Source organism: Chanodichthys erythropterus, chromosome 3 (genome assembly GCF_024489055.1).
Source record: "Chanodichthys erythropterus isolate Z2021 chromosome 3, ASM2448905v1, whole genome shotgun sequence".
NCBI lineage: Eukaryota > Metazoa > Chordata > Actinopteri > Cypriniformes > Xenocyprididae > Chanodichthys > Chanodichthys erythropterus.
This window is the reverse complement of record NC_090223.1, coordinates 26957248-26984173: the sequence shown is the minus strand read 5'-3', so window position 1 is coordinate 26984173 and position 26926 is coordinate 26957248. Positions and strand designations below refer to the sequence as shown.

The 26926-nt window shown below is 40.0% G+C and overlaps 1 protein-coding gene across 4 annotated transcripts; it reads left to right on the top strand.

Moving 5' to 3' along the window:
- The first annotated feature begins 6745 nt into the window (after positions 1-6745).
- LOC137017388 (uncharacterized) lies at positions 6746-26706 on the top strand. 4 transcript variants are annotated; one of them, XM_067381595.1, is made up of 12 exons: positions 6746-6925; positions 7596-7728; positions 10863-11026; positions 11188-11286; positions 11381-11514; positions 11763-11810; positions 11913-11981; positions 12102-12141; positions 14108-14311; positions 23847-23893; positions 25951-26032; positions 26277-26706. In XM_067381595.1, the coding sequence occupies exons 2-12, from the start codon at positions 7715-7717 to the stop codon at positions 26633-26635; spliced, it is 1260 nt and encodes a 419-aa protein (XP_067237696.1). In that variant the 5' UTR covers positions 6746-6925; positions 7596-7714; the 3' UTR covers positions 26636-26706. The 4 variants fall into 4 exon arrangements, with proteins under 4 accessions (XP_067237696.1, XP_067237695.1, XP_067237697.1 ...); XM_067381594.1 differs by having other exon boundaries at positions 14102-14311; XM_067381596.1 differs by having other exon boundaries at positions 10853-11026; positions 14102-14311.
- The last annotated feature ends 220 nt before the right edge of the window (positions 26707-26926 follow it).

Sequence of the window (26926 nt, the reverse complement as noted above, 5' to 3'; positions counted from 1 at the left end):
CTCCATGTTGGTGCTTCTTCTCTTCAGTTCACTCCACTCATTTTCTTTAGGGTTCAGGTCAGAGGACTGGAACGGCCATAGCAGAAGCTTAATTTTGTGCTCAGTGACACATCTTTGTGTTGGTTTTGATGTTTGTTTTAGATCATTGTTCTGATGGAAGATCCAACCACAACCCATTATAATATTTCTAGCAGAGTTTTGATTTTTTATCTGTTGGTATTTGATAGAATCCATGATGCCATGTATCTGAACAAGATGTCCAGGACCTTCACCTTTGTTTGTTTTTTTAGGCTTTCTGACCCTAAGACTCGAATAATTTCTTTAATTCTCCAGCTGTGATCCTTGGAGAGTCTTTGGCCACTCAAACTTTCCTCCTCGCCATACATTAAGACAATATAGACACACGTCCTCTTCCAGGCAGATTTGTAACATCTTTAGTTGATTGGAACTTCTGAATTATTGCCCTGGAAATGAGGTTTTTCAATGCTTTGTTATTTTCTTACAGCCACTTTCTATAATTGTGGCCAATGTGTTTTGGAGAAAAACATTTATTTCATAATGTAATTCCCCCCCCCCCCCCCCCCCCAAACTTGCTCCTTGCTTGTATGCTCTCTCTCTCTCCAAAAGATCTTCCACCCAAGAGCTCTAAAGGCCCCCTTTTTATATACTTTTATATACTATTGACGCACATTATCTCTACATTTACTCATGTTGCTTCTACTGGTGTTAACATATTTCCCACATGCATTTAATTGTTACATTACTTGCGTCAATTGTTTTATTTACTTGTGTCAGTCTTTTTCATGTTTGCATCAATGTCATTAGCAATAAACACATTTTATTGTGCATTTTATCATATTTCTACCTTGGTATACATTTAATTCCTAACCGTCTTCCTTTTTTGGCAGTTACACATACTGTAACAATGCTTCTGTCACCCAGAACCCATGTTTACCCACATACCTAATGCAACCTACCTCATCTTTACAGGATGTGGTAAACATTTGAGTGCACTGTGTGTGTGTGTGTGTGTGTGTGTGTGTGTGTGCGCGCGTTTATGTTATATCTAATTGTTTGGAAGAGAACACTCCATTTCCCTTGACAACCTAAAATATTTACTTGGAGTCTCCTGAGATTTTAAGATTTTATTTTTCAATAGTTTAACATATTTGCATGTTCACAGTTCTCTGATGTTGGATAATGGCCACATTGACATGCAGGTAAACAAATAAAATATTAATAATTTTAGATGTTCAATCATTTTATTTTCAAAAAATTTATTAATTTTAACTTTACGTTTTTATGATTTAATTGTTATTTTTTAATCATCTTACAACAATGGCATTCTGATGTAGAACCCGGAAGTGCTGCAGTTTCTCTACAACATAAAACAGCGTAGGAGACTGACATGGATGAAAAGAAATTGTTAAATAAATTATTTTTGTTTTGTTTTTGCTCACAAAAAAGTATTCTCATCACTTTATAACATGTCTTTACTACCTTTCTGGACCTTAAAAGGTGCAATGACATTGCTGCCTATGTGTGAATCAAATTCCATAGCAATGAGGTGTGTACCGTGTACGCATTCTGGCGTAGTTTAAACATGGTGCCTGTAGTGCAACAGTTGTTATACAAATGGAAGTAAACCACTAAAAACGTGGTTTTATTACATCAACACTTTTATTTTCTTACTTTTCGTAAGGGCAGCTTTACAAATAAAAGGGACACATACAAAGATCTTGTTCACATACCTCAGTTGGATGTGGAAAAACTATAGGCACAGCTGATGGTTTAAGTTGTACGTGATCCTTGGTATGTAAAATCATTGAAAAATTATCGCTACATACCCTCAACAACTTAAGTACATTAATGGGTGTGTTGATATGCAGCTGAAGAGCAATCAACCATAACTTCAGGCGAGCAGACTCAGAAGTTGGAAATTTGTGGAAAGTCACCACTCCCGAATGAGTTCATAGATGGTGTTACCGTTTCAAAGCATTATATGACTGACAGACCACAACAATTGGATTTAAAAATCATCATTTGTGTTCTACTGAAGAAACAAAGCCCTGGGGGTAAGCAGATAACAATCAAATTTTCATTTTTGGGTGAACTATCCCTTTAAAATTGTTTCATTGGAGTTTCAGTGTGTGCCCTTTAAATGCAAATGAACTGCTGCGCTGATTCTCTGGTGACAGGATTCAGTCAGGACACACAATGTCAGAAACTGCGAATACATGCTGCATGGAGATAAAATAGGTATAGTTTAGTTTAATTACAGTAATAACGTATATTGTCTTCATCCAAATGATGGCCAAAACTTTACAGATGAGTTTTATCATGTTTATTGTACTTCACACAAAATAAGAAGCGTCCATTTTCACTCTAGAAAATCACTGTAAGAGCTTAATAAAACACAGTGCAAGTGTGCATTAAAATATTATCCATAAACTCTCCCTCCCTTGCATTATCATCAACATACACAGCGAATTACACAGAAAAACTTGTTACAACTAACATTAAACAAATATATAAAGACCTTATGCCTTTTTGGGTGGTGCTTAATAAACTGGTACACTTTATATCCGTAAAACAACTGATGAAAGTGTTCTAGCCTTCATTACTGCCATATCCAGTATCACTCTGGAGCCTGTAATTACAGCTTAAGCTGGAGCACAATCAGTTTGTACTTATATATCCTCGAATAGCACATTTTTAGCACAACCTCTGTTTTGCATCGTCCCTTTGTTTTGACTTTCACTCAAAAAGCAGTCCGGTGTGAAATGATTCACGCAGACATAAACGAATTTCGGTAGAGTTGAGAGAGCATTTTCTTGTAAAACAAAATTAATTCACCTCATCTTCTGTGGCTCAGATTTAGGGAGTAAATGGAGTACTACAGTACACCTCATAGTACACCTAAGAGATATTCTCGTTAGTACAGTAATGGCAGACTGTACAACTCACTGTGAACTCGCTCAGGGCGGTTCTATGTTAAAACTTCGGTGTCTGTAAACATTTGTGGGCGGGGCCTGTGGCTTTTGTGATGTCACTCTGCCAGGGATCTGAAAACGTCTTGTTCTGAGACACTTGATTTATGGGGATTAAAAAAAAAGGAGTGGGTGGATTTTTATCACTATAGGGTGGTTGTGTACACACACTGCCAACACACATTTATGTCCAAACACCATGCAAAAGTGAATTTTGCATAATAGGTCCCCCTTTTTTTTTTTAAAGATTTACTAATGTTACAATAATAATGTTAATCATTTGCACAATTTAAAAATGTATTCCTATAGGGGAGAGTGGGGTAAGATAAGCCTTTTTTTTTTTTTTTACTTATGTGGTCCTCAAGATAAGGGAAAATGAGGCAGAAGAACAATAAATATGTATTTTAATTTCAGGATGTTTTGTATAATTTTAAATGATCAGAATACATATGACAAAGGGTTCTAAAAATATGACTTCTTATAAGAAGTGTTCCTGTGGCTCAATTTACCCCATGTTAGGGGTAAGTTGAGCCGAGTCAGTAGGTGGGTGTAAACTGACCGTCTAACTGAATCTGAATCAAACCAAAGTGAAATTTTAAAGATAATGTACCTATTTTAAAAACTAATTTAATGATCAAATTTCCTTTTATGGATATTCTTTGTAAATTCTTTTTTAAAGCTAAATTAAACAACATAAAACCAACCAAATGAAGTTGAAATTTCAGTATCTAATTGTTTGCATTTCTTTGATGTTGAACATCAATAACCTTCCCATAAACAGACTAAACAGAGTTTAGTTGAGTAAAATTAAATAAAAACTAAGTAAGAATGAATAAATGTCACTGAAACTAATAAACATTTTAGTCAAAAGGTTCTTGACATGGTAGTTATTCTGCGACGTTGACCATGTCAGGCCATTATGGTCTACAGGTGGAAAGATATATTTGATTAAACATCATCTGGTTCGTATCAGAGAAGGATTTGGTGTACTTGTAAAATATTCCTATCAAATAAACTCTTAAATAAAGATAAACTAAACCAGTTGTGTAATATTACATTGAAATGACACCAGTTTATACTTCAGATTTAACTTAAATTCATTGCCTTATGAAGGGGTAAGTCAAAATGCTGGCTCAGTTTACCCCACAGCATTTGGCTCACTTTGCCCCATAGCTGCCATTTTAGGAAAAGCTAGCTAGCTTACCAATTCAGAATAATATTTAGCTAAATGACTTGCATGGTTTTATAAGTTGTTAAATCACCAATATGCATAAATATATTTAGACCTGTACAAATTTGCTTTGATGAAACAACATTACATCTACATTACATTACATACATCACATCTGTTATGTTAAAATTTCACTTTGACAGTTTTTAAAGTAAATAAGCAACATCCACTCCTCCCATGTGCTGCTTCTTTTCACAGTCTGGCACAAATGATGGGTGGTTCTAAAATATATGGTCACATGACAATAAAATGATATGATTGAGATACAGGGGTGGGTCAACTTACCTACTGGCTCATCTTACCCCACTCTCCCCTATGTTGAGACATGTTCAATCAAAAAGAATGCATCACATTAGGACAGACGAAAGTGTTACATCCTTTTGTAAATGTTTTCGATTTTTATTTTCACTCGGATGCAAACCAGCTTTCCAGGAAGTGAACCAAGAATCTGCGTTCAGTGTCGTTTCTCTGAGTGTATGAGGGGAAGTATTACAACACAGACAACTCAACATGGTGGAACCCGTCCACTGCCCGCTGTTCAAATAATGCAGATGATAAAACAGCCTCCTTCATAAAATGACTCATTCTGAGCGTTCCAGGGGTGCGTTTCCCAAAGCGAACTATGGTCGCAAGTTCCGTCGTTACCAATAGAGTTCAATGGGACTTACGACCATGGTTCACCAACGATGCTTTCGGGAAACTCACCCCAGACTGGCTGAGTGATAACCAGTGATGGGAATAACGACGTTATAAATAACGCGTGTTACTAACGCAGTTACTTTTTTCAGTAACGAGTAATCAAACGAATTACTTTTTCTCCCGTTACAACGCCGTTAGCGTTACTGACAAAAAAAAAAAAAAAAAAAAATGCCGCGTTAGTTGAGCTCACCGAAGCGGTTTTCATCCGAGTAAGCTCTCTCTCAGTCATAGGACCTGCAAAGATTTTTTCTCTGGTGTGTGCTGCGGTTAGTCATACACAAATATAATTTTAAACTGATAATAATGTATGATGCGCTGTGTGTGTCTGTCAGAGCATGCGCGCGAAGCGCGAGCTCAAACCCGAATAGGCCTACCCTTTTTGATGCTTGATCGAAAATATGTGAAATGAGTTTTTTTCTAGTCGACTAGTTGTTCATTTAAGCTATTAGTTGACTAATCACATTTATATTCATTTAATTTCTTAAATACTGGAGAGAATAAACCATAAGGAGCGTTTACATAATATAGGCTATAGGCCTATAGCACTCAAGGGCACGCAGCATATTTCCATAAAGAACCGGCAAAAGTAATGATTATGAGTGTGAAAATAACAGCAAGGAGACATTTTAATTTTTTATTAATAAAGTAATGTTTTCTGAATCAGTGTCATCTGCTCATATGGACGCGCCTAGAGAGATAACGCACATTTCATTCGGATTAGGCTACATAATCAGAGTAGCCTCTTTCTTTTCGTGTTTAATTACTTCATTTTCGTTAAAGTAGATATTTCAAGCATTCTATAGATATAATTCTCATGTCTGTGAGGCAAGCAGCCTCTGAGTTTCGGTTCATTTAGCCTGTAAGACGCGCTCCAGTTCACGCGCCAGTGATCGCGCCCGCGCCTCCATGTCATTATTTTATTGTCTGCTATATTTGCTTGTTATATATTAAATCCAAGCAATTGGTTGATGAAACATTGATTAAAATTAAGATACAATTTTTACAAAACGAAATTCACTTTAAAGAGAGGCTTTCTATAAAACAAAACTTAATGAAGTGTTTGAAATCATGTCTGACCCAGTCCATGTCTCCCGATATATTTGCGCATCTTATGATGCATCTTACTCACGCTGTTCACTTTTCTTAATTGAATAAATGGATTCAAAACATAACATAGGACTATTTAAACATAAATATGAAACTACGTTCTTTCCAAACACAGTAGGCTACAGAGAAATTTCATGTCGTGAGCAAGAGCGGATCAAGAATAATTTATTCTTACACTTATATGTAATATTGGGGGCATTCAATTTATTTGGCATATTTTTATTTTTATTATTATTTTTTTTTTAAGTAACGCCATAGTAATTAGTACTTTCCCTAGTAATTAGTTACTTTTATAATGATGTAACTCAGTTACTAACTCCGTTACTATTTGTGAGAAGTAACTATAACTAATTACTTTTTTAAAGTAACATGCCCAACACTGGTGATAACAGAATTAGAAATAAAGGACAGCAAGGCATAAAAAGAAGAGGATGAAGAAACAAATCTGTAAGAAGAGACAAGAGACGGAGTTGTCCTCCCTCTGCAAACCCAAGAAGAAGAAACAAGCCACGAGACAAAACTGCCCCAGTGAGTCAAAAGTATTTTTACTAACAAAATGACAGAACAGTGATGAATGTGAAGTAATGAACACGTATGTTCTTTAAAATATGATGAGGTGCACATTTAAATCTTCTAATACATTTTTTTTTCACTGAACTGATTTAATTGTACTTGTTTCAGAGTCTTCTGCAGGACACAAAAAATACATCTCAACCTTCTGTTACATGTGGTCATAATTTCAATAGTGGCTGAATAAACCGTTTTTCTGACCTTAGAACAGAAGTGCATCTTCAGTGAAGGCCAGTGGTTCAAGCCCACTGAGTTTGAGAGGTTTGGGATGAAGGACAGGAACAAAAAGAGGAGAACCAGCATCCTTTCACTCCAGAAACTCATAGAGGTGCATAAGACCATTTCAATAATTAGTTTATTAGTTATAATTAGTTATTTATATGGTTGACTGTACATATTAAGCTGGGATTAAAGAACAAATTTCAATGTAAGAAAAATACACATGAAATGTACAATGTACAAGTACAATGGTAAGTGATCAGGTGGGAATTAGGAAGGCTGAACTACTGAAAGGTGTGGTTTAGGCAAAGCAAGTAAAAGGAAAGGAGAATTGTCCATGTTTGTGGGTACATACTTGACATTTTTTTTCTTTTTTTGTGTCACTGTGTGCTTGAGGCAAATATAATAGGTCAGTGTGCTCTCGTGAATTTAAAGAGAATATATTTTAATATCATTTATCTATCATTCTGTTTTGGCCTATAAACCTTCATACTTTTCAAAACTTAATTGGTCTTGAAAACCATTGCTTTTCTAGTTAAAATGAGTTATGAATTTCTTTGAAGTCCTGTTTATTTTAATTTTATTTTCTTACATTTAACATTCATAATATGAATTCAAATTTAACTCAATTTAAATTCATGAATTAACTTGTAATTTAAAAGGAATTTTCAATTCAGTTCTGAATTATCCAGTTTTTGTCTTCACCTTAAGTTCACTTTTTTTTATTGTTGTTCTCATAAGTAAATGATCAAGTGCAACTGAAACTTATTATTCATTAGGAATGCAGATCTAGCCTACTGAAAGGTGTGGTTAGAAGGAACTTGAAAAGGAAAAGAGATTAGACGGCGTCATACGTCACTATCTGTGAGAAAGAGAGAGGAAACAAAAACAGCAAGTCATGGACACACCAAGGTGAGCACATAAATTGAATTATTACTAATTCCAATTTTAATGCTGTATTTATTGATTGGTTTTCTTTTTAAACTTTCACTCAAATACCAAAACAGCAGTTGAGGAAGCCACTTTCAGTTTTGTTTTAGTGTCAGAGAAGCTATTCATTAGATCTCAGTTTCACAATGTTTAATGTGAATCTATTTTTATTTATTTTTTTCTATATGATTTGGTCAACTTTTCTGCAAACAATATAGCAAGGATTATTAATTCCAGTTCATAAAGCTGAAATAAGAGAATATAATGATGTCTGTCATAAAATAACTCTTTACTATCACAGAATGAATATTTTTTAGCTTTACATGGTTCTGCAGCCAGGTCATTTCTGTACTGCAAAAGGACATTTTTAACCCTATAAAAGGGGTGACGTGACGTGGGTGATACAAACATTTGAGAGGTTATGGGGAGAGTCAGGGAAAGTTTGGGGCTCATTTCTTGGTTTCATGTTGATAGGGTGTTTTAGATAAATTGACTTTGTTCATAATTTTTTTGTTTAGCCCATGGGCAGCTTTTAAAAACAGCATGACCACCTGTAGTGGGAAATCTATTAACTTTCTGATAAAAGTTGATACATTTCACATATTTACAATATTTGGAGGGGACTTACATGTTTAAAAAGTTGTCGTTGAGTGTTAGCTTATTATGTTTATTTTGAAATTTTATGAATTTAATTTTTACATTTTTCATAATTAGTCTGTAAATGTTTGTATCACCCATGTCACATTGCCCGTTTAGGGGTATAAATCCATTGAAAACAGAATGCATGTTTGGCAAAGCATGTTATAACATTATAGCCAGATTTTTTAAACATTTATTCTCTCATAACTAAAACTAAACATTCTTTGTAACAAACACAAATTTCTAGGGCCTATAAATATACAATATGATCAAAACTTTGCTGAAAAACCTGTTGTACACAATCTACTATAAATATACAATATGACCAAAACTTTGCTGAAAAACCTGTTGTACACAATCTACTTCATTCCATATGTCCTCTGATTGATAGTTCATACTTTTCTTATCAAGTATCAAGTCCTTTTTGCTCAGAAATCTTTAATGATTTTTATAATTATTATATTATTATACTTTACTTGATTATTCATACACCATTTTTTTAATGTTAAAATTCTTTTGACATTTTCATTAAGGATTAAGGAGTTCTAAGCAAAAAAGACTTTACTTAATAATATATATATATATATATATATATATATATAAAAAAATGAACTATTAATCAGAGGACAAAAGGCATGAAGTAGATTGCTGAAAAACCTGTTGTACACAAAGTTTTGGTCATATTGTATATTTATAGGCCCTAGAAATTTGCGTATTAAATATTATACAGCACTATATAATATATTCATAAATAGGCATACTTATACTTATTGTTCAACAGAATTTTAGAAAGAATGTTGAGTTTAAGTTATGAGAGAATACGTGTTTTAAAAAATCTGGCTAAAATGTTGTAACATGCATTGCCAACCATGCATTCTGTTTTCAGTGGATTTATACCCCTAAACAGGCAACGTGACACGGGTGATACAAACATTTAAAATCAAAAATAAAAGTCATGTTTTTTAAAAAAAATCATGGAATTGTATTATTTGTGTCCTAAGAAGATGGAAAACAGATGTCTCTTTATGGTCTTTTACCCATTATAGTGTAAGGGTTTTTACCCATTTTAGGGTTAACCCTTTATAGCAGTGGTCGCCAACCCGTCGATCGCGATCGACCGGTCGATCTTTATCACTGTTCCTGTAGCTCGCGAAAATAACAGAAATATCTCCAGTCTTTGTACTGTATTTTTGTATTTATTTTATTTTTGGGAGCTACTGGGACAGACAGATAAAGGTAAATAGCCCACATCATTTCTGAGTCTGTAAACGGCCGTTAACAAGAGGCTAGAGACGCTTAAGACGGACGCAAAGAGGAGAAAAGTCTGTAACAGGCAGATCAGCTCACTGTTCACGATGCTCGAAATATAGGAAGAAAATATAAATATTGAATTTGGGTGAGGGCTTATATGAATGCATCTTTAAAAGGAGATCAGTCTTCAGAAAGATTTCTCTTACCTTAGAATAAAGTACGTTAGCTAATTATTAGCGCATTTCAGTATTGTTTACAGCGGTAACCAAGGAAACACTGTATTACTGCTGCTCCATAAGCGCCACCTGCTGTTGAATTTACGTTTTTGTTTCATGCTTTTTTGTGTATGTAGCATAATTGTAAATTACAATTTCACAAAGATAAAGTCAGACTGTTCTGTTTCTGCTTTAAATCCAGAAATTAAATCTAATTAAAACAAAAAAATAACTGCTCATGCAACGTGCGTAGTATCTTTGTTTGGATTGTGATCAAAAAGCAGCGATTCCCAATTTGAAATGGCTATGTATTTTTGTTTATTATAATAATATTAATAATGAGTATCTGCAACCAGTATCAGAATCTGCCAATTTGCTTGTAAAAATAAATAAATAAATAAATCAGAATCTACATTGGCCACGAAAAAAAAAATACTAAATACAATCTGGGCTGTCTTTTTCTATCAAGTAGATCTTGTCTTTCAAAAAGGTCGAGGTCAGTGATCTTGGGCTTAAAAAGGTTGGTGACCACTGCTTTATAGGGTTAATGAAATAGTGTTATTCGCACTGTAACTGATTTAAACACAATAAATGTAATCTTGCTGTAAAATTGCATAAAATTATTAAAAGCAATAAAACTATTTTAATAACACTAAATTGCAGTGAATACCACAATTAGAATTCTGGATTTTCCCTTAATTATTTAATTCTTTGATTTCATAATACAAATTTCCTCCATTCGTAGTCATGTTCCTGTTATATCTCTCGGTCAGGTTACTAACAGCCTAATGTACCTATAAATTAAGACAATTAATTGTATTCTTGCAAAGACTATGGTCATGATTGTAACCTCTATGAGAATTTTATAATTGGTTTTCTTTTTAAACTTTCACTCAAATACCAAAACAGCAGTTGAGGAAGCCACTTTCAGTTTTGTTTTAGTGTCAGAGTACCTATTCATTAGATCTCAGTTCTATGAGAAATGTATAATTAATGTTAAGCATATTTCAGAGAACCACAGGGCATGGAAGAAGAGTCGGTCACAGACACTGAGTCTGAATCAGAATCAGCAGTTACATTGAGCAGCACAGGATCTGAGAGTCTGAGTGAGAACGACACAGAAAAAAGAGGTCCGTCCTCTCTCTGTACACCTAGCAAGAAGCGACGAGCCAAAGGTAGCCAAAGACCTCAAGTGAGCTTTCCAAATGTATTTGAACACTAACATTACAAAACAATTAGATAAATTAAGATGATGTTCATTACAAAGATTAGAGTTGTACATGTAACTGCTCTGTCTGTAATATTTTTGATCTGATGCTCCTGTCCATTGTTTCAGAATCCAGCCAGTATTTGAGTCAAAACCAATCTGAACTTGTTGTCACGTGTGGGGATAAAAAAGGTGTCCTGTATTTGGAGAAATTTAATGACAGTAGAGGTGCAGGTTTGATATATCTGTGAAGTCCTTTGTTGAAGAATGTCTTAAAAACATTGGCAGTGGTTAAATAAACGATCAACTTTTCTGTCTTTAGTTGAGAAATGCATCTTCAGTGAAGGCCAGTGGTTCAAGCCAACTGAATTTGAGAGGTTTGGAGGAAAAGAGAGGAACAAAAAGTGGAAGATTAGCATCTGTTGCGGTGGTATTTCACTCCAGAAACTCATAGAGGTGATCAGAGCAGTTTCGACTAATGCACACTCAAGTGCAATTATATTTAGTATTCACTTATCGTTTTACAGAGCCTGATTTTATGATTGAATTGTTAGTAAATCCACATTTGTATGTGCATTCCAGTGAAATGTATAACAGTCAGTTCCCTGAAATAAAGTGAACAGAAATAAAATAAGTTGATACCTAAATAGTAATATATCGATCTGAGCAGGTCTTCTGTCTTTGTCTTTTCTTTCCATTAATAGAATGGACGTCTTTCATCCATTAAGAAAAGGAGGGTTCAGAATGAGCAGGTTTGGCTGTTTTTGCACTCAATAGTACAAAAATAACCCGAAACATAACTGGGATATAGGTTAATAACAGACATTAGATCTTTTTCTCCTTTTTTCAATCAGCATTTATCTGCTGCTCAGGAAAATTCTCCTGGATCCTCACCCGTTTCTGGCCGGCTCAGAAGAAGACAGGTTGGTCCTGATTGAGATTCACATATAGCTCAAAAACCATTTATAAACAGAATCTCAGCTAAACATGGTTGAAATATCTTTCCACATGTTTCACAGTACTGATGTACCTGCATTTTTTAGTTTTCACAGTGTAGAAGACAGCTGCTCTTCTCCAGCTCAGGTCAGTATGACCCTTAACCAGACAATATGCTTATCAATGTAAATAGTATAGAGTATTTTTCTGTTTCCTTTTGGGTCATTCCGTGTCAAATCAACCAGAGGTCCTCGGCTCAAATTTTTGATTTTGTTAATACTTTCTGTAGAAAGTGAAACATTAATAGTGATGAAAGCCAAAATATTATGCATCACATATATATATATATATTTACTGAGTAATGCACTATTTTATAGAGGGGGGTCAAAATGACAATTTTCACCTGAGATTTGGAGCCGATTTACAGGATTGTAAAAATTACTTTAGAAAGATCATTTTAAATTTTACACAGAGATTGGTAGGTCTATTAGTAAAAGCTGTTGACTTTAGCAATCTTTGTTTCATTATATGCCAACAGTGACAGTTCAAAAATGGGGAAAAAGCGCTTTGTTTTGTTTTTTTGCATCAAGTTTGCATGCCTGTCACTCAAGTAGTATTAAAGATATCTTAATATCCTTTTAGATTCTGGTTCTTAAACTTTCCTTTTGGTATCTTCATTTTAATGGCCCTTGATGGTTCAATCCCAGAGAAATGGAGATCGTAATTCAGATCCATTAGTAAATTGTACACATTTTCAGTGGTCAAAAAACAATTGTGGGTCAATTTGCATACAGCTGATACTTTTTTAATTTAAAGAGGAATATCTAAAGAAAAAACAATGTTGAAACTAGAAATGTATCTAGTGTTTTTTGATCAACACAATTGAATAGAACATACCAGTAGCGGGGAGTCAGACTTGATAGGATCCATGTGCAGTTTTATTAATCATAGTCAAACAGGCAGGGGTCAAACACCAGCAATAACAATGTCCAAGACAGAGCAGAATCGTAAACAGGGACAGGCAAAGGGTCAGGGCAGGTGGCAGACAAGGCAGGGTAAATCCAGGCAGAGAATCAACAGGCAGCAAACAATCACGAAGAGAACATACAGTCCAAGGTCAAACACAAGAATACAGATCACAGGGAAAACCGCTCAGTAGTTTCAGCCGGGGCAAAACAAGACTTCACATTGGGTGAGTGTGCTTATATAGTCCAGGAGATGGGAATCAGGTGTGTGGGTAATTAGGACCAGGTATGGGGTTATGGGAAATGAAGTCCGTGATGAAGTTAGTACTCAGGTGAGGGAGCCCTCTGGTGGTGATCGGAGGGAGCCACAGAGGCCATATTCGTGACAATACCACAAATATTCTTTTTCCAAAATTTGCATGCCTGTAACTCTAAAAGTATTCAAGATTTCTTAATATCCTTCTAGATTCTTATTCTTAATAAACTTTACAACTTGAATACTTTTAGAGTTACAGGTATGACAACTTTAGAAAAAGAATATTTATGGCACTCAGGTATGTTCTATGCATTTCAGGTGAATAGAAAAACAAGATACATTTCTATTTTTTTTAGCACTATTTGTTCTTTAGATATTCTTCTTTAAAAGAAAACTCACATTTGGTTTTTGACCACTGAAAATGTGTACATTTTACCAATTTACTAATGGATCTGCATTGAGATCTCCATTTCTCTGGGATTGAACCATTTGAGGGCCTTCAAAATGAAGATATCAAAAGGAAAGTTGAAGAACCAGAATCTAAAAGGATATTAAGATATCTTTAATACTTCTTGAGTTAAGGCAAAAAACACACAAAGTGCTTTTTACCATTTTTGAACTTGTCACCATTGGCATATAATGAAACAAAGATTGCTAAAGTCAACAGATTTTACTAATAGACCTACCAATCTCTGTATAAAAATAAAATAATGATGCTGCTATCTTTCTAAAGTCATTTTTACACCCCTATAAATTGGCTCCAAAATTGTCATTTTGACCCCCTTCTAAAAAAATAGTGCATTCCTCAGTAAATATATATTTGTGACATTTAATATTAAAATCAAAAATTTGAAACGGGGACCTCTGGTTCCTGCATTTGTTATAGATTCAGATGGGAGAGATGAAGACGACGATGATGATGATGATGATGACAACAATGACGACGACAATGACAACGATGGCGATGACAATGATGATGACGATGACGACGACAACAACGACGACGACAACAATGACGGCGACGACGATGATGACGACAATGATGATGGTGCTGACGAATTGAACCAGTTTAGTCTCGAGTTTTCAGTAATACTGGGTAAGCCTCGACAAACTGGTTAGGTGTAGTGCTTGCATTTGCACCTGTTCCAAGGTTCAGTTACTAGTTCAGTTACCCAGGATTGGTGAACCCTAGACTATGAGTTTGGCGGAAGAACTCACTGCCGAGCCTGTTACTCATGCTGCTTCCCCTTTCAGTGCTCCGTATGCAGTGGTTGCCCGGATGTTCACCCCAAACAATATTCTTCCACTGTTCAGTTTCCCTCTCAGCGAACCCAGGGTCTTTTCCTCGACAGTGCTAGCTCTGTCACCGGTCACTGTGGGATAGGTAGTCTCCCCCTTTTTTGGTGGAGCCCACCACAGAGATCTTCCCTAGGTGGTACTCCCCTCTGGTGAGTCCTTAGGTGTAGTTACCACATGATGCCTCCCTTCGGGTTGGATGTGTTCTCCGTAGCATTCCTATCTTTCTGGGAAAGAGAATGCTTCCCAGCCTTAACTACCAGGTCATTATCACTCACTTCTACTGGAAAAATAAAACGCCAAGGATAAAACTCGCTACACTACAAAAAAATAAGGCTCAAGGAGGACTAGAAGCACCAAACTTTCATTACTACTCAATGGCTAACCAACTGCAATACATATACAAATGGATCCACCCCACCCAATCCGATATTATATGGCTAGATATAGAACAGTCACTATGCAAAGAATTAAATATAGCTGACATACCATTCCTTTCTAAATCAATCAAACAACACACATGTTTTAATGCTGTAACAATAAATTCCACTCTGACAGCCTGGTGGAAATTTCACCAAATCACAAATTCTATACTAGTTCCGTCTAACCTCACCCCACTGTGGAACAATCCTGACTTCATAAGCAATAAAAAAATACTGAACTTCCGCACATGGGCTGAAAAAGGTATCACTCACATTAAACATATTTTCAAATCCAACACATTAACAACATTTCCGCAGTTGGCCCAGGAGTTTGGCATCAGGAGCAATGAATTTTTAAAATACCTACAAATCAAATCTTCTGTTCTGGCAAAAATAAACATCAGAGCCACAAACTTAGAACTTCCACCCGCAATATCAGACTTGGTTAACATTCCATCCCCAAAGAAACTTCTCTCTAAAATATACAAAATCATTTCAAATCAACTTCAGACCATATACTTGCCAACAATAAAATGGGAAAATGATCTCTCAATAGCTCCTGATGCCAACTTCTGGACCCAAATCTGCAAAAACATCTATCTTATGTCCAAAAATGCTAATCTTCAATTAATACAATACAAAACACTTCACAGAACACATTACACGGGCAATAGATTAGCTAAAATGGGTTTTACATCAGAAATTTGCACACATTGCAGTCAGAAATCCACAGATACATACATCCATGCAACCTGGCACTGCACTCCCATCAAACAGTTTTGGGAAGAGGTAACACAGTCACTATCCACTTTAGTGGGTTGCCACATCCCACTATCGCCCTCTCTCTGCTTGCTAGGGGACCTCACAATAATTACTGATAAATCTATAAACTTTAAAATTCTCCTAATAGCTCTAACCATCGCCAAGAAAACTATCCTCATGAACTGGAAAACTCGCAACAACATACACATTAACCACTGGAAAAATCTCCTTACCGACTTCATTACATTTGAATATACATCTCCCTCCTATAATCATTCATCTGAAACCGACCTTTGTCATCCAACACTTTCTGACCTCTTACAACTCTGAATCCCTTCTCTATCCTCAACTTCAACTCCTCCCACCTTATAATCAAACCACAGATATTACTGCATTGCTGTTACTGTTGTCATCATTGTCATTATTTTCATACTTTCATTAATGTTAATGTTATGATTGCTATTATTGTTTGTTGTTATCATTGTCATTATTGTTGTATTTATTGTTGCTCTTATCACTCTTATCATTGCCATTGTCATCATCATTGTCATCATCAACAACATCATCATTATTATTATTATTATTATTATTATTGCTATTATGGAATAACTAACCTGGTTTTCATTGTCAACACCACTATATTTAAAACATTGGATTATTTCCAATCCCCCCCTAATCTTCTCGTGTTTTTAATGCACCACAACGTAGAAGAGAAAATATATATACATACATTGAAAAACCTCACAAACACTCAGGCAGGTGAGACAGGCGAGAAGTGGTGCACTAGGACAGCAGCTCTGTCCCAGGTTGACACACTCGCACCATGTCCCCCTTCTTTTAATGCACCTTAGACACTACACATAACATAAAAGAAAAAAAAAAAAAAAAAAAACGGACATAGGTACCGAAAAGATGCAGGGGGGAGGTCTATATTATATTATATTATATTATATTATATTATATTATATTATATTATATCACTAGCTGAAATTAATTGATTCATTGAGAGTGGTGTGACAATGGTAATCATTACATCGGACAAAAAAAAAAAAAAAAAAAAAAAAAAAAAAATTTGACTAATGCCAGAATGGTGATGGTGGGTGAGTGCTGTTAATGGTGATGACAATGGTAATAAATGGGCACACATACACACACACACACACACACACACACACACACACACACACACACACACACACACACACACACACACACGTCACACTTATACATTTACACCTTTTTTCTTTTATTTTTTTTTTATTTTTATTTTTTTTGTTCACTTCTGGAATTATGGAACTACTAGATTGTTGGTCACTGCACTATTAGAGTCTGTACATCTGTCTGTCTGTCTGTTAATAAAAAAAAAAAAAAAAAAAAAAAAAAAAAACTACCAGGTCATAACGTGGCTGTTTATTTCAAAAGCTGTATGCTTCTGCTTTACTTAAAAGAATCAGAAGAGGCCACAGCTTTAGTGGCCTATTTTAGGCAAGTAGCACTCCTTATCAGGAGGCCTGAGGTTATTTACCCTGGGCGTTGGAAGGTTATGAGTCAGCACTACTGCATTTGTTATTTGCACCACTTTCCCTCGTGACACGGTACAGTAGTTGTGGCGTTTAGTATAGGGAACCCCATTCTGACGTTACGACATGTCATAGTGAACGACAGAAAAGGAAAGTCTCAGATATGTTTGGTAACCCTTGTTCCCTGATGGAGGGAACAGAGACGTGTGTCCCTCAGGCCACAACTCTGTACTGATCGCTGATATGACCGAGATGCTACCTTGGCTCCTCAGAACAAAACTGGTGTGCATTTGCATGCAGCTGGCCTTAAATACCCGTATGTATGGGTGTGGCCTCGCATGCAAATTTTGCACGCCAACTTCATTCGCATTTCATTGGCCTTTTCTGATATGATTGGGTGATTGGGTCTCTTAAGGACGATACCCATTCTGTTGTTACGACACACGTTGTAGCAAATGACAGAAAGGGAATGAGGGTTCCCATTCAGTCGGTCACGTTCGACGTACGTCGGACAGACCGACGGATAGGAATCTCGCTAGAGAGGCCAATCTACTTCGAGTGTAACTAAAACGAGCCAATGCACATTGGCATGCAATCATATGCATCAGCTGCTCGCCTCGCAGCGCGGGTATATAATGAGCAGCAGGTGCGTTGCATCTTCAGCTTTCCGCTTCGGAGCCGAACGGTGTTTGTTCCTGTTCTCTGCAAGCGAGTGTCTGCTAGAAGACGAGTCAAGCTTTTTGGTTGAACTTCTCTTTTTTTCCGAGTGTGGGCGAACAGCACAGCAGCGGGGTCGAAGTCCTCTCTTTTTCTGTTTTTGTTTCGTTTGCCGTTTTTGAGCAAATAGCTGTTTGACAGCGTCAGAAGGCTGTTCTCATGGCCGGTACGGTGCGCTTTTGAGCGCTGAAAAGCCGTTTTTACGGCTGGTAAGAGTGAGCGCCTTCAAAGAGAGAGAAAGCACACGACAGGCTGCACACAATCCCTGTCTGTGTTGCGGTGGCCGTTCCCCTGCGTGCTTCAGCACTTCTAAAAGAGTAAAGTCCCTGAAAGAGCTTACACAAGTAGATTCGCGTCTTTTTAAAGACGACATCCTACTTGTGTTTCTGGATGCGGTCGTTCCTGTCCTCACTGACGGCCACGATCACCGTTTCACATGTCTGGGCGCGTGCTGAAATGATGTTCGTGGGTGTTCATGTTTTCATATGAGAACATGATCACGTCGACACGCCGGTCGTGACTCTTCTTTCTCCGGGAAGCTTGAGTCCCCTCTGTTGTTGGCCAGCTGCCGCTTGTGTGTAAAAGCACAGCCGCGGGTCTGCCCGACACTCTGGGAGACCGTGGAGATCAACGAGAGCAAACCTCTCGCTCCTCTGCGTGTCGTGTACCGTCGAGCTGTCGGGCTGCAGCGCGGGTTGTCACGGCAACCCAGCGCTCGCTCGGCGCTCTAGATGCGCGGTTCCCTTGCATAATCTCCATTGTAGCGCCCTCTCTGGTGCACCAGAAGAGGTCTACTTTGCTGATATGGCTTGGGTGACATGAGGTTGGTTCGGGGAACCAACCCCCTAGGGCCCCTCCCTCTCTAGCGCATTGCAAGCTGTGCAGTTTCTGGATTGAATTGCTGGTCCTTTTCATAGGGGAACCTAGCATTTCATTCAGAGCACCAGCTGAGGGACAGACGTCGATTGCAGCATCGGAGAGAGTGCTGTTATGCTCTGGAAATGAGGGTGACGCAGCCCACTGTAATGGTGTGTGCTTATGCTGACTCAGATTCGGAGTTTACAGCCATGCTTTCCAGGGTCTTCCAGATGTGCATGGAAAACTTGGCAGTATGGGGGTATATTGGTGCCATAAATATGGAATGCCAAAGGTGCCAGAATCTGCATAAGTTTTTCCTCTCTCACTACCCTCTTGGATGGGGTGGCTGTACACAGACCACACCCACCCTGCATGTGAGGCCAAGGCACTCTTTTTGCATGAGGGTAGTTCTGTGCTGGGGTTGAGCTGCGCTTGTTGACTAACCGTGATCAAAGTCACGGCGCAGGCCCTCAGCCAGACGATGTCCACCTCAGTGGTCCAGAAGTGCCCCCTGGCTTACCTTGTGAGGTGTGAGAGGTTGTCAAACTAAATGCTTTCTCAATGCTCCCATCTTACGAGGTGGCCTTTTCGGTGACACTGTCGAGGACTGAGCCCAGCGGTTCTCCTCAGTTAGTAGCGGATCGGGGAGCTTCCCATGACAAACCATTGAGTTCCTCTTGGGCCGCCCCTCAGTCTGCTCGTCGGCAAGGGTGTCGTCCCCTGCAAGAAACTCCGGCCCAGCAGGCTCTGCTGTATCCATTGTGGGGAGATGACGCCTCCCGTCTCTGCAGCTGTTTAACTGGTTGGTGAGAATCACCCCTGAGACGGGCGACCCAGAGATGGGTGGGGCTGCTCTTCCACCCCTGGAGGAGGGCCAGGTGGTAAATCCTTTTATTGGGTTTGTTTCTGTTCCGCCACTGACCCAAGAGGCAGCGGTACCCAAATTTAAAAGAGCAGTTCCTCCATTTCCAGGTCTGAAGAGGGTTTGGAGAGCAGTGGGAGGTGAAAAACCTCACCACTCTCATCCCCCTCTTCTGTCGCCAGCGGACAGCAGCGAGCAGCGGGCAGCCAAAGCCTCGACTGCTCCCTCTGTCCATCCGTGGAGCCAGGTAAGTGTTGCCTAGCACACTGTGACACCGCTTCGGGCCGCCTCACAAAGAGAGCCCCCCGAGCCGCGTCCCTGTGTTCCACCTCGCTGCCCTGTACACCGGTGGTCCCTTTGGTCCTGCTTGTACGGTCTCTGCGAACCGGGTTAGCGCTCCCCAGTCCGTCTCGCTGGCTCCTTCGGACCATCAGGGTCGGCTTTGCGATTCAGTTCGCCCGGCATCCCCCCCAAGTTCAGGGACGTCCTCTTCACTACAGTGAAAGATGCCGATGCCCCTGTCCTGCGTGCGGAGATGCCCCTGTCCGGTCCCTCCAGCGATTTGAGGTCGGGGTTCTACAGCCCCAAGAAAAGCGGCGGGTTACGACCGATCTTGGACCTGCGAGTTTTGAATCGGAGCCTCCACAAGCTACCATTCAAAATGCTCACGCAGAAACGCATTTTCGAGTGCATCCGTCCCCGAGATTGGTTTGCAGCGATTGACCTGAAGGACGCGTACTTCCATGTTTCAATTCTTCCGCGACACAGGCCATTCCTGAGATTCGCGTTCGAAGGTCGAGCATATCAGTACAGAGTCCTACCCTTCGGGCTGGCCCTGTCTCCCCGCGTCTTCACGAAAGTCGTGGAGGGAGCCCTTGTTCCCATGAAAGAACAGGGTGTTCGCATTCTCAACTATCTCGACGACTGGCTCATTCTAGCACAGTCCTGGGATCAGTTGTGCAAACACAGGGATTTGGTGCTCAGACACCTCAGCCAGTTGGGGCTTCAGGTCAACTGGGAAAAGAGCAAACTCGCCCCGGTGCAGAGGATCTCTTTTCTCGGTATGGAGTTGGATTCGGTCGAGCAGATAGCATGCCTCACAGAGGAACGTGCTCGGTCGATGTTGAACTGCCTGAATACATTCTATGGCAGGACAGCGGTCCCACAGAAGTTCTTTCAGAGGCTCCTGGGGCATATGGCTGCTGCTGCAGCTGTAACACCGCTCGGTCTGCTTCATATGAGACCGCTTCAGCACTGGCTTCACGGCCGAGTCCCGAGATGGGCGTGGCAGCGCGGCACGTTCCGGGTGCCAATCACTCAGGAGTGCCGCCGAACCTTCAGTCCGTGGTCGGACCCCTTGTTTCTTCGGGCAGGAGTGCCCCTAGAACAGGTGTCCCGGCATGCTGTGGTGTTCACAGATGCTTCTGCCACCGGCTGGGGTGCCACGTACAACAGGCATGCAGTGTCAGGGGTTTGAACGGGACCCCATCTGCATTGGCACATCAACTGCCTCGAGTTGCTGGCAGTACGCCTTGCTCTGAGCCGCCTCAAAGGCCTGCTACGGGGCAAGCATGTACTGGTCCGTACGGACACTGTGACCGTTGCGTACATCAACCGTCAAGGTGGTCTACGCTCCCGTCGCATGTCGCCCCCCCCCATCTCCCCCTGTGGAGTCGGAAGCTTCTGAGGTCGCTTCGCGCCATTCATGTCCCCAGTGTGCTCAACCATGTGGCCGACGAGCTATCACGAGCTGCGCTGCCAGGAGAATGGCGACTCCACCCCCAGGTGGTTCAGCTGATCTGGAGAGAGTTCGGAGAGGCTCAGGTAGACCTGTTTGCCTCACCAGAAACCTCCCACTGCCAGTTGTTTTACTCTCTGACCAAGGGGACACTTGGGACAGATGCACTGGCTCGCAGCTGGCCCCGGGGCCTGCGCAAATATGCGTTTCCCCCAGTGAGCCTACTTGCACAGACCCTGTGCTAAGTCAGGGAGGATGAGGAGCAGGTCTTGTTAGTTGCGCCTTACTGGCCCAACCGGACCTGGTTCCCAGAACTCTCACTCCTCGCGACAGCCCCTCCCTGGCCCATCCCTCTGAGGAAAGACCTTCTTTCTCAGAGACGGGGCACTCTTTGGCACCCACGTCCAGACCTCTGGAAACTCCATGTCTGGTCCCTGGACGGGACGCGGAGGTTCTAGGTGACTTACCCCCTGAGGTACTTAACACCATCACTTCGGCATGTGCACTGTCTTCGAGACGTGCTTACGCCTCGAAGTGGAACCTGTTCGTCGAGTGGTGCTCTTCTCGCCGAGAAGATCCCCGAAGATGCTCGATCGGAGTCGTGCTTTCCTTCTTGCAGCAAGGGTTGGAGCGTAGGCTGTCCCCCTCCACCCTCAAAGTCCATACTGCTGCCATATCTGCTTACTACGACCACATAGATGGCAAATCTGTTGGTCAGTACGACCTGGTCATCAGGTTCCTTAGGGGGGCGAGACGGTTAAATCCTCCTCGTCCCCCCTCCATACCCTCTTGGGACCTTACTCTGGTGCTCAGAGCACTCCAGATTGCTCCCTTTGAGCCTTTGCTGTCAGCAGACTTAAAGATTCTGTCTATGAAGACTTTGCTGCTGGTGGCATTGGCCTCCATCAAGAGGGTAGGGGACCTGCAGTCATTTTCTGTCGACGAATCGTGCCTAGAGTTCGGGCCGGGTGACAGCCACGTGGTACTGAGACCCCGGCCTGGCTATGTGCCCAAGGTTCCTATCACTCCCTTCAGGGACCAGGTAGTGAGCCTGCAAGCGCTGCCCTCGGAGGAGGCAGACCCAGCCCTGGCTTTGCTCTGTCCAGTTCACGCCTTGCGACTGTACATAGACAGAACTCAAAGCTTCAGGACCTCAGACCAGCTCTTTGTCTGTTACCGAGGCCAGCAGAAGGGAAAGGCTGTCTCCAAGCAGAGGATGGCCCACTGGATAGTGGATGCCATCGCCCTGGCTTACCAAGCTCAGGGCGTGCCCTGCCCGCTCAGGTTGCATGCTCACTCCACGAGAGGTGTGGCATCCTCCTGGGCGCTGGCTCGTGGCGCCTCGCTAACAGACATTTGTAGAGCTGCGGGCTGGGCGACACCTAACACGTTCGCTAGATACTATAGCCTTCGTGTCGAGCCGGTCTCCTCCCGTGTTCTCGCCTCAGGTCAGAGGCACGGAGAGGCCCCGGCTTAGTGTCGGCTTGCTGCGGTACATGCGCGTTCTATTCTCCAGAGAGTCCCTACGGGCAAACCCTGTTGAGTCCTCCGGTTACCCTTCGGCAACCGACGTGGCGGAGCGTCTGGCGCCAGGCCTATACTCTGTTGTATCCTTGAGAACCGGATTTAGGCTGGGTTCCATATGTGTGACCCTACGGGGATCCCATATGGCTTTTTCCATGGCTGCTCCTAAATGAAGCCTGTGTCTTTCCCTCTGGGAGAACCCATCTCTCACCGAGTGGAGTCACCCCAGTTCTTCCATATGTTGTACAACCTACAAGGTTAGTCCATATGTCCATACAAGGTTAGTCCATATGTCCATATGTACTTATCCATATAACTGGTAAGCCATCGCCCTGGCTTACCAAGCTCAGGGTGTGCCCTGCCCGCTCAGGTTGCATGCTCACTCCACGAGAGGTGTGGCATCCTCCTGGGCGCTGGCTCGTGGCGCCTCGCTAACAGACATTTGTAGAGCTGCGGGCTGGGCGACACCTAACACGTTCGCTAGATACTATAGCCTTCGTGTCGAGCCGGTCTCCTCCCGTGTTCTCGCCTCAGGTCAGAGGCACGGAGAGGCCCCGGCTTAGTGTCGGCTTGCTGCGCTACATGCGCATTCTATTCTCCAGAGAGTCCCTACGGGCAAACCCTGTTGAGTCCTCCGGTTACCCTTCGGCAGCCGACGTGGCGGAGCGTCTGGCGCCAGGCCTATACTCTGTTGTATCCTTGAGAACCGGATTTAGGCTGGGTTCCATATGTGTGACCCTACGGGGATCCCATATGGCTTTTTCCACGGCTGCTCCTAAATGAAGCCTGTGTCTTTCCCTCTGGGAGAACCCATGATTGAAACAAAAAGTGTCCATGTAAATGTAGCTACTGTTTCATTTTGTTTGTTTTTAATGTGGTCATCTACATTAACCAACCCTTAAAATAAAATGAATGTTTTCTACCACATACAGACAGTTCTTCAGATGAGTCCATATCTGTTGCTGAAAGAGACAAACTGGTAAGATTCAGATACCTGGTAACGAAAAATTGATTAAAGTGCCACTATTATGGTATTTTAAAGCTTCATAATTTTGGAAGTCACCTAGGTTTACATGCATCAAAGGTCAAAAACCAGTGTATATTTGTAATTTATTGAGGTGCACATGTGGGAACTGTATTATTAAAGGTGCCCTAGAATTAAAAATTGAATTTACCTTGGCATAGTTGAATAACAAGAGTTCAGTACATGGAAATGACATACAGTGAGTCTCAAACACCATTGTTTCCTCCTTCTTATGTAAATCTCATTTGTTTAAAAGACCTCCGAAGAACAGGTGAATCTCAACATATCACCGACTGTTACGTAACAGTTGGGATCATTAATATGTACGCCCCCAATATTTGCATATGCCAGCCCATGTTCAAGGCATTAGACAAGGGCAGCCAGTATTAACGTCTGGATCTGTGCACAGCTGAATCATCAGACTAGGTAAGCAAGCAAGAACAACAGCAAGAAATGGCAGATGGAGCAATAATAACTGACATGATCCATGATATCATGATATTTTTAGTGATATTTGTAAATTGTCATTCTAAATGTTTCGTTAGCATGTTGCTAATGTACTGTTAAATGTTAAAAGTTACCATCATTTCTTACTGTATTCACGGAGACAAGACTGTCATTATTTTCATTTTTAAACTCTTGCAGTCTGTATAATTCATAAACACAACTTCATTCTTTATAAATCTCTCCAACTGTGTGTAATGTTAGCTTTAGCCACAGAGCACTATCAAACTCATTCAGAATCAAATGTAAACATCCAAATAAACACCATACTTACGTGATTAGACATGCTGCATGACGAACACTTTGTAAATATCCATTTTGAGGGTTATATTAGCTGTGTGAACTTTGTTTATGCTGTTTAAGGCAAGCGCGAGCTCCGTGGGTGGCGAGCGTGAGCATTTAAAGGGGCCGCAGCCTAAATCGGCACATATTTAATGATGCCCCAAAATAGGCAGTTAAAAAAATGTATAATAATTTAAAAAAATAAATAAATTATGGGGTATTTTGAGCTGAAACTTCACAGATAGATTCAGGGGACACCTTAGACTTATATTACATCTTGGAAAAACTGGTTCTAGGGCACCTTTAACTGTATCAACTGTGCATAAGTTAGCCGAGCACTAATGTGAATGACTGATGTAACATTACAGTTTGTAAAACAAATTTTGCTCCATCCTTTATCATATCTCATAGTAGTAAGAACAACAGACAGTCTGCATAATTGACACAATTTTATGTAATAGTGGCCTAGAGCTGATTAGCTATTTTAGTAAGACATTAGTTAGCTAGAAAACTCAGTAGAAAATATATACATCAATAATTAATTATACTTACAGGTTGTGATTCAGAGGAACAAGTCGGTCCAAAAAAAAGTTGTACTGTCATCAGTAAAATGACGGGTACACAACAAAAGCTTATACTGCTGTTTTATCGCTGTGGTAATTTTAACCACTGACTCTTCACATTCTCATCATTTCAAAATGTATACAAAGAGAACTTGCTATTGCAGAGCAGTAAACAGCGTCTTTTTTCGACATGTACACACTGCAAAGCAGCTGCAGTGTTTTAGGACGGGTGGGCATTTTGCAAATTTGTTACATTGTTTTGTATAAATGTTTTTGAAGTAAGACTGGAATTACTGATGACTTGTATAGGTTTAGAATCAATTGTTTCTTTTAGGAGATAATATCTTTACTTGTCATGCACTTTGATCTTTAAAACTTTCCAGACCTTTCACATTCACAAACAGCTATATTATACACTGCATGAAAGGTAATGGCTAAAAAAGCATAACAGTTAAACATTCGTCATTGAGCAAGGTTCGTTTACTGATAATCCACAATAGGATGCAAAAATGTAAAGCATCACAACTGTTTTCAACATTGATAATAATAAATGTTTCTTGAGCAGCAGATTAGAATGATTTCTGAAGGATCATGTGACACTGAAAACTGTATTAATGACTAAATATTAACAAATATAAGGTAATTCTTATAATTTCATCACAGAACAGGAGAGAATTTGTGAATTCAACTGAAACTGTCAGTAAACAGATCACAGAACCAGTAGGATCTACTGTCAGTGACAGAGGTTAGTGAGCTCTTTAATTTCCCCTATTTCTGTTATTGTAATCCTTATTCTTATAATTGCTTGATTTTTTTTTTATTAAACTATGAAGGTATGAAGCATTCTTTCACTTATCTTTTTTCTGCTTCTTTTTTTGTATTTTTGGATGGCAGATTTTTGTTGTTGTTTTGTGATTTTGTTGTTTTACATGAATAAGACCACAATGAAATGGTTTTAATTCACACTATTTGTGCTTCCCCGAACCAAGATTCACCTGCACGTCCTGTTGATCCCTCAGAACCTGGAGTCTCTCCTGTCGTAGAGGAGGCCGTCCAGACCACAGATGACCCAACGGGAGCAGCACAGCTCAGCTTCAGCGCTTCCCCTGATGAAAGGCAGAACCCTGTTGCTTCTGAAGAGACTCAGGAAACAAGGCAGCTGCAATTATATGAATTTCTGACAAAACAGTTTAATACCATCAATAACACCCTGCAATCAATTGATTTATCTTTAAAGAAGCTGGTGGAAAAGCAGTCGCATGACACACTGTCACAATATATCCGTATAACTCCTGGTGAAAATTCTAAGATTCTTGCCTTAGTCAAGCAGGAGTCACTGAATTTGTAATTACATGATTAAAAACATGATGAGTATAAGACTAAGATTTAAGATTAAACAAAATCAGGGTCAGTATCCAATGAAAGGGGAGATGTGGTCTAAGTTTTATATATATATATATATATATATATATATATATATATATATATATATATATATATATATATATATATAGAAATGTCTTTAAACAAATCAATTCAAATGGAAAAGATGTTCTCTCTGCTTATGTAATCCATATGACTATAATGCGGAGATGGCAAGGCACAGCTGACACTGTCTCAAAAAACACTAGTTTATTAA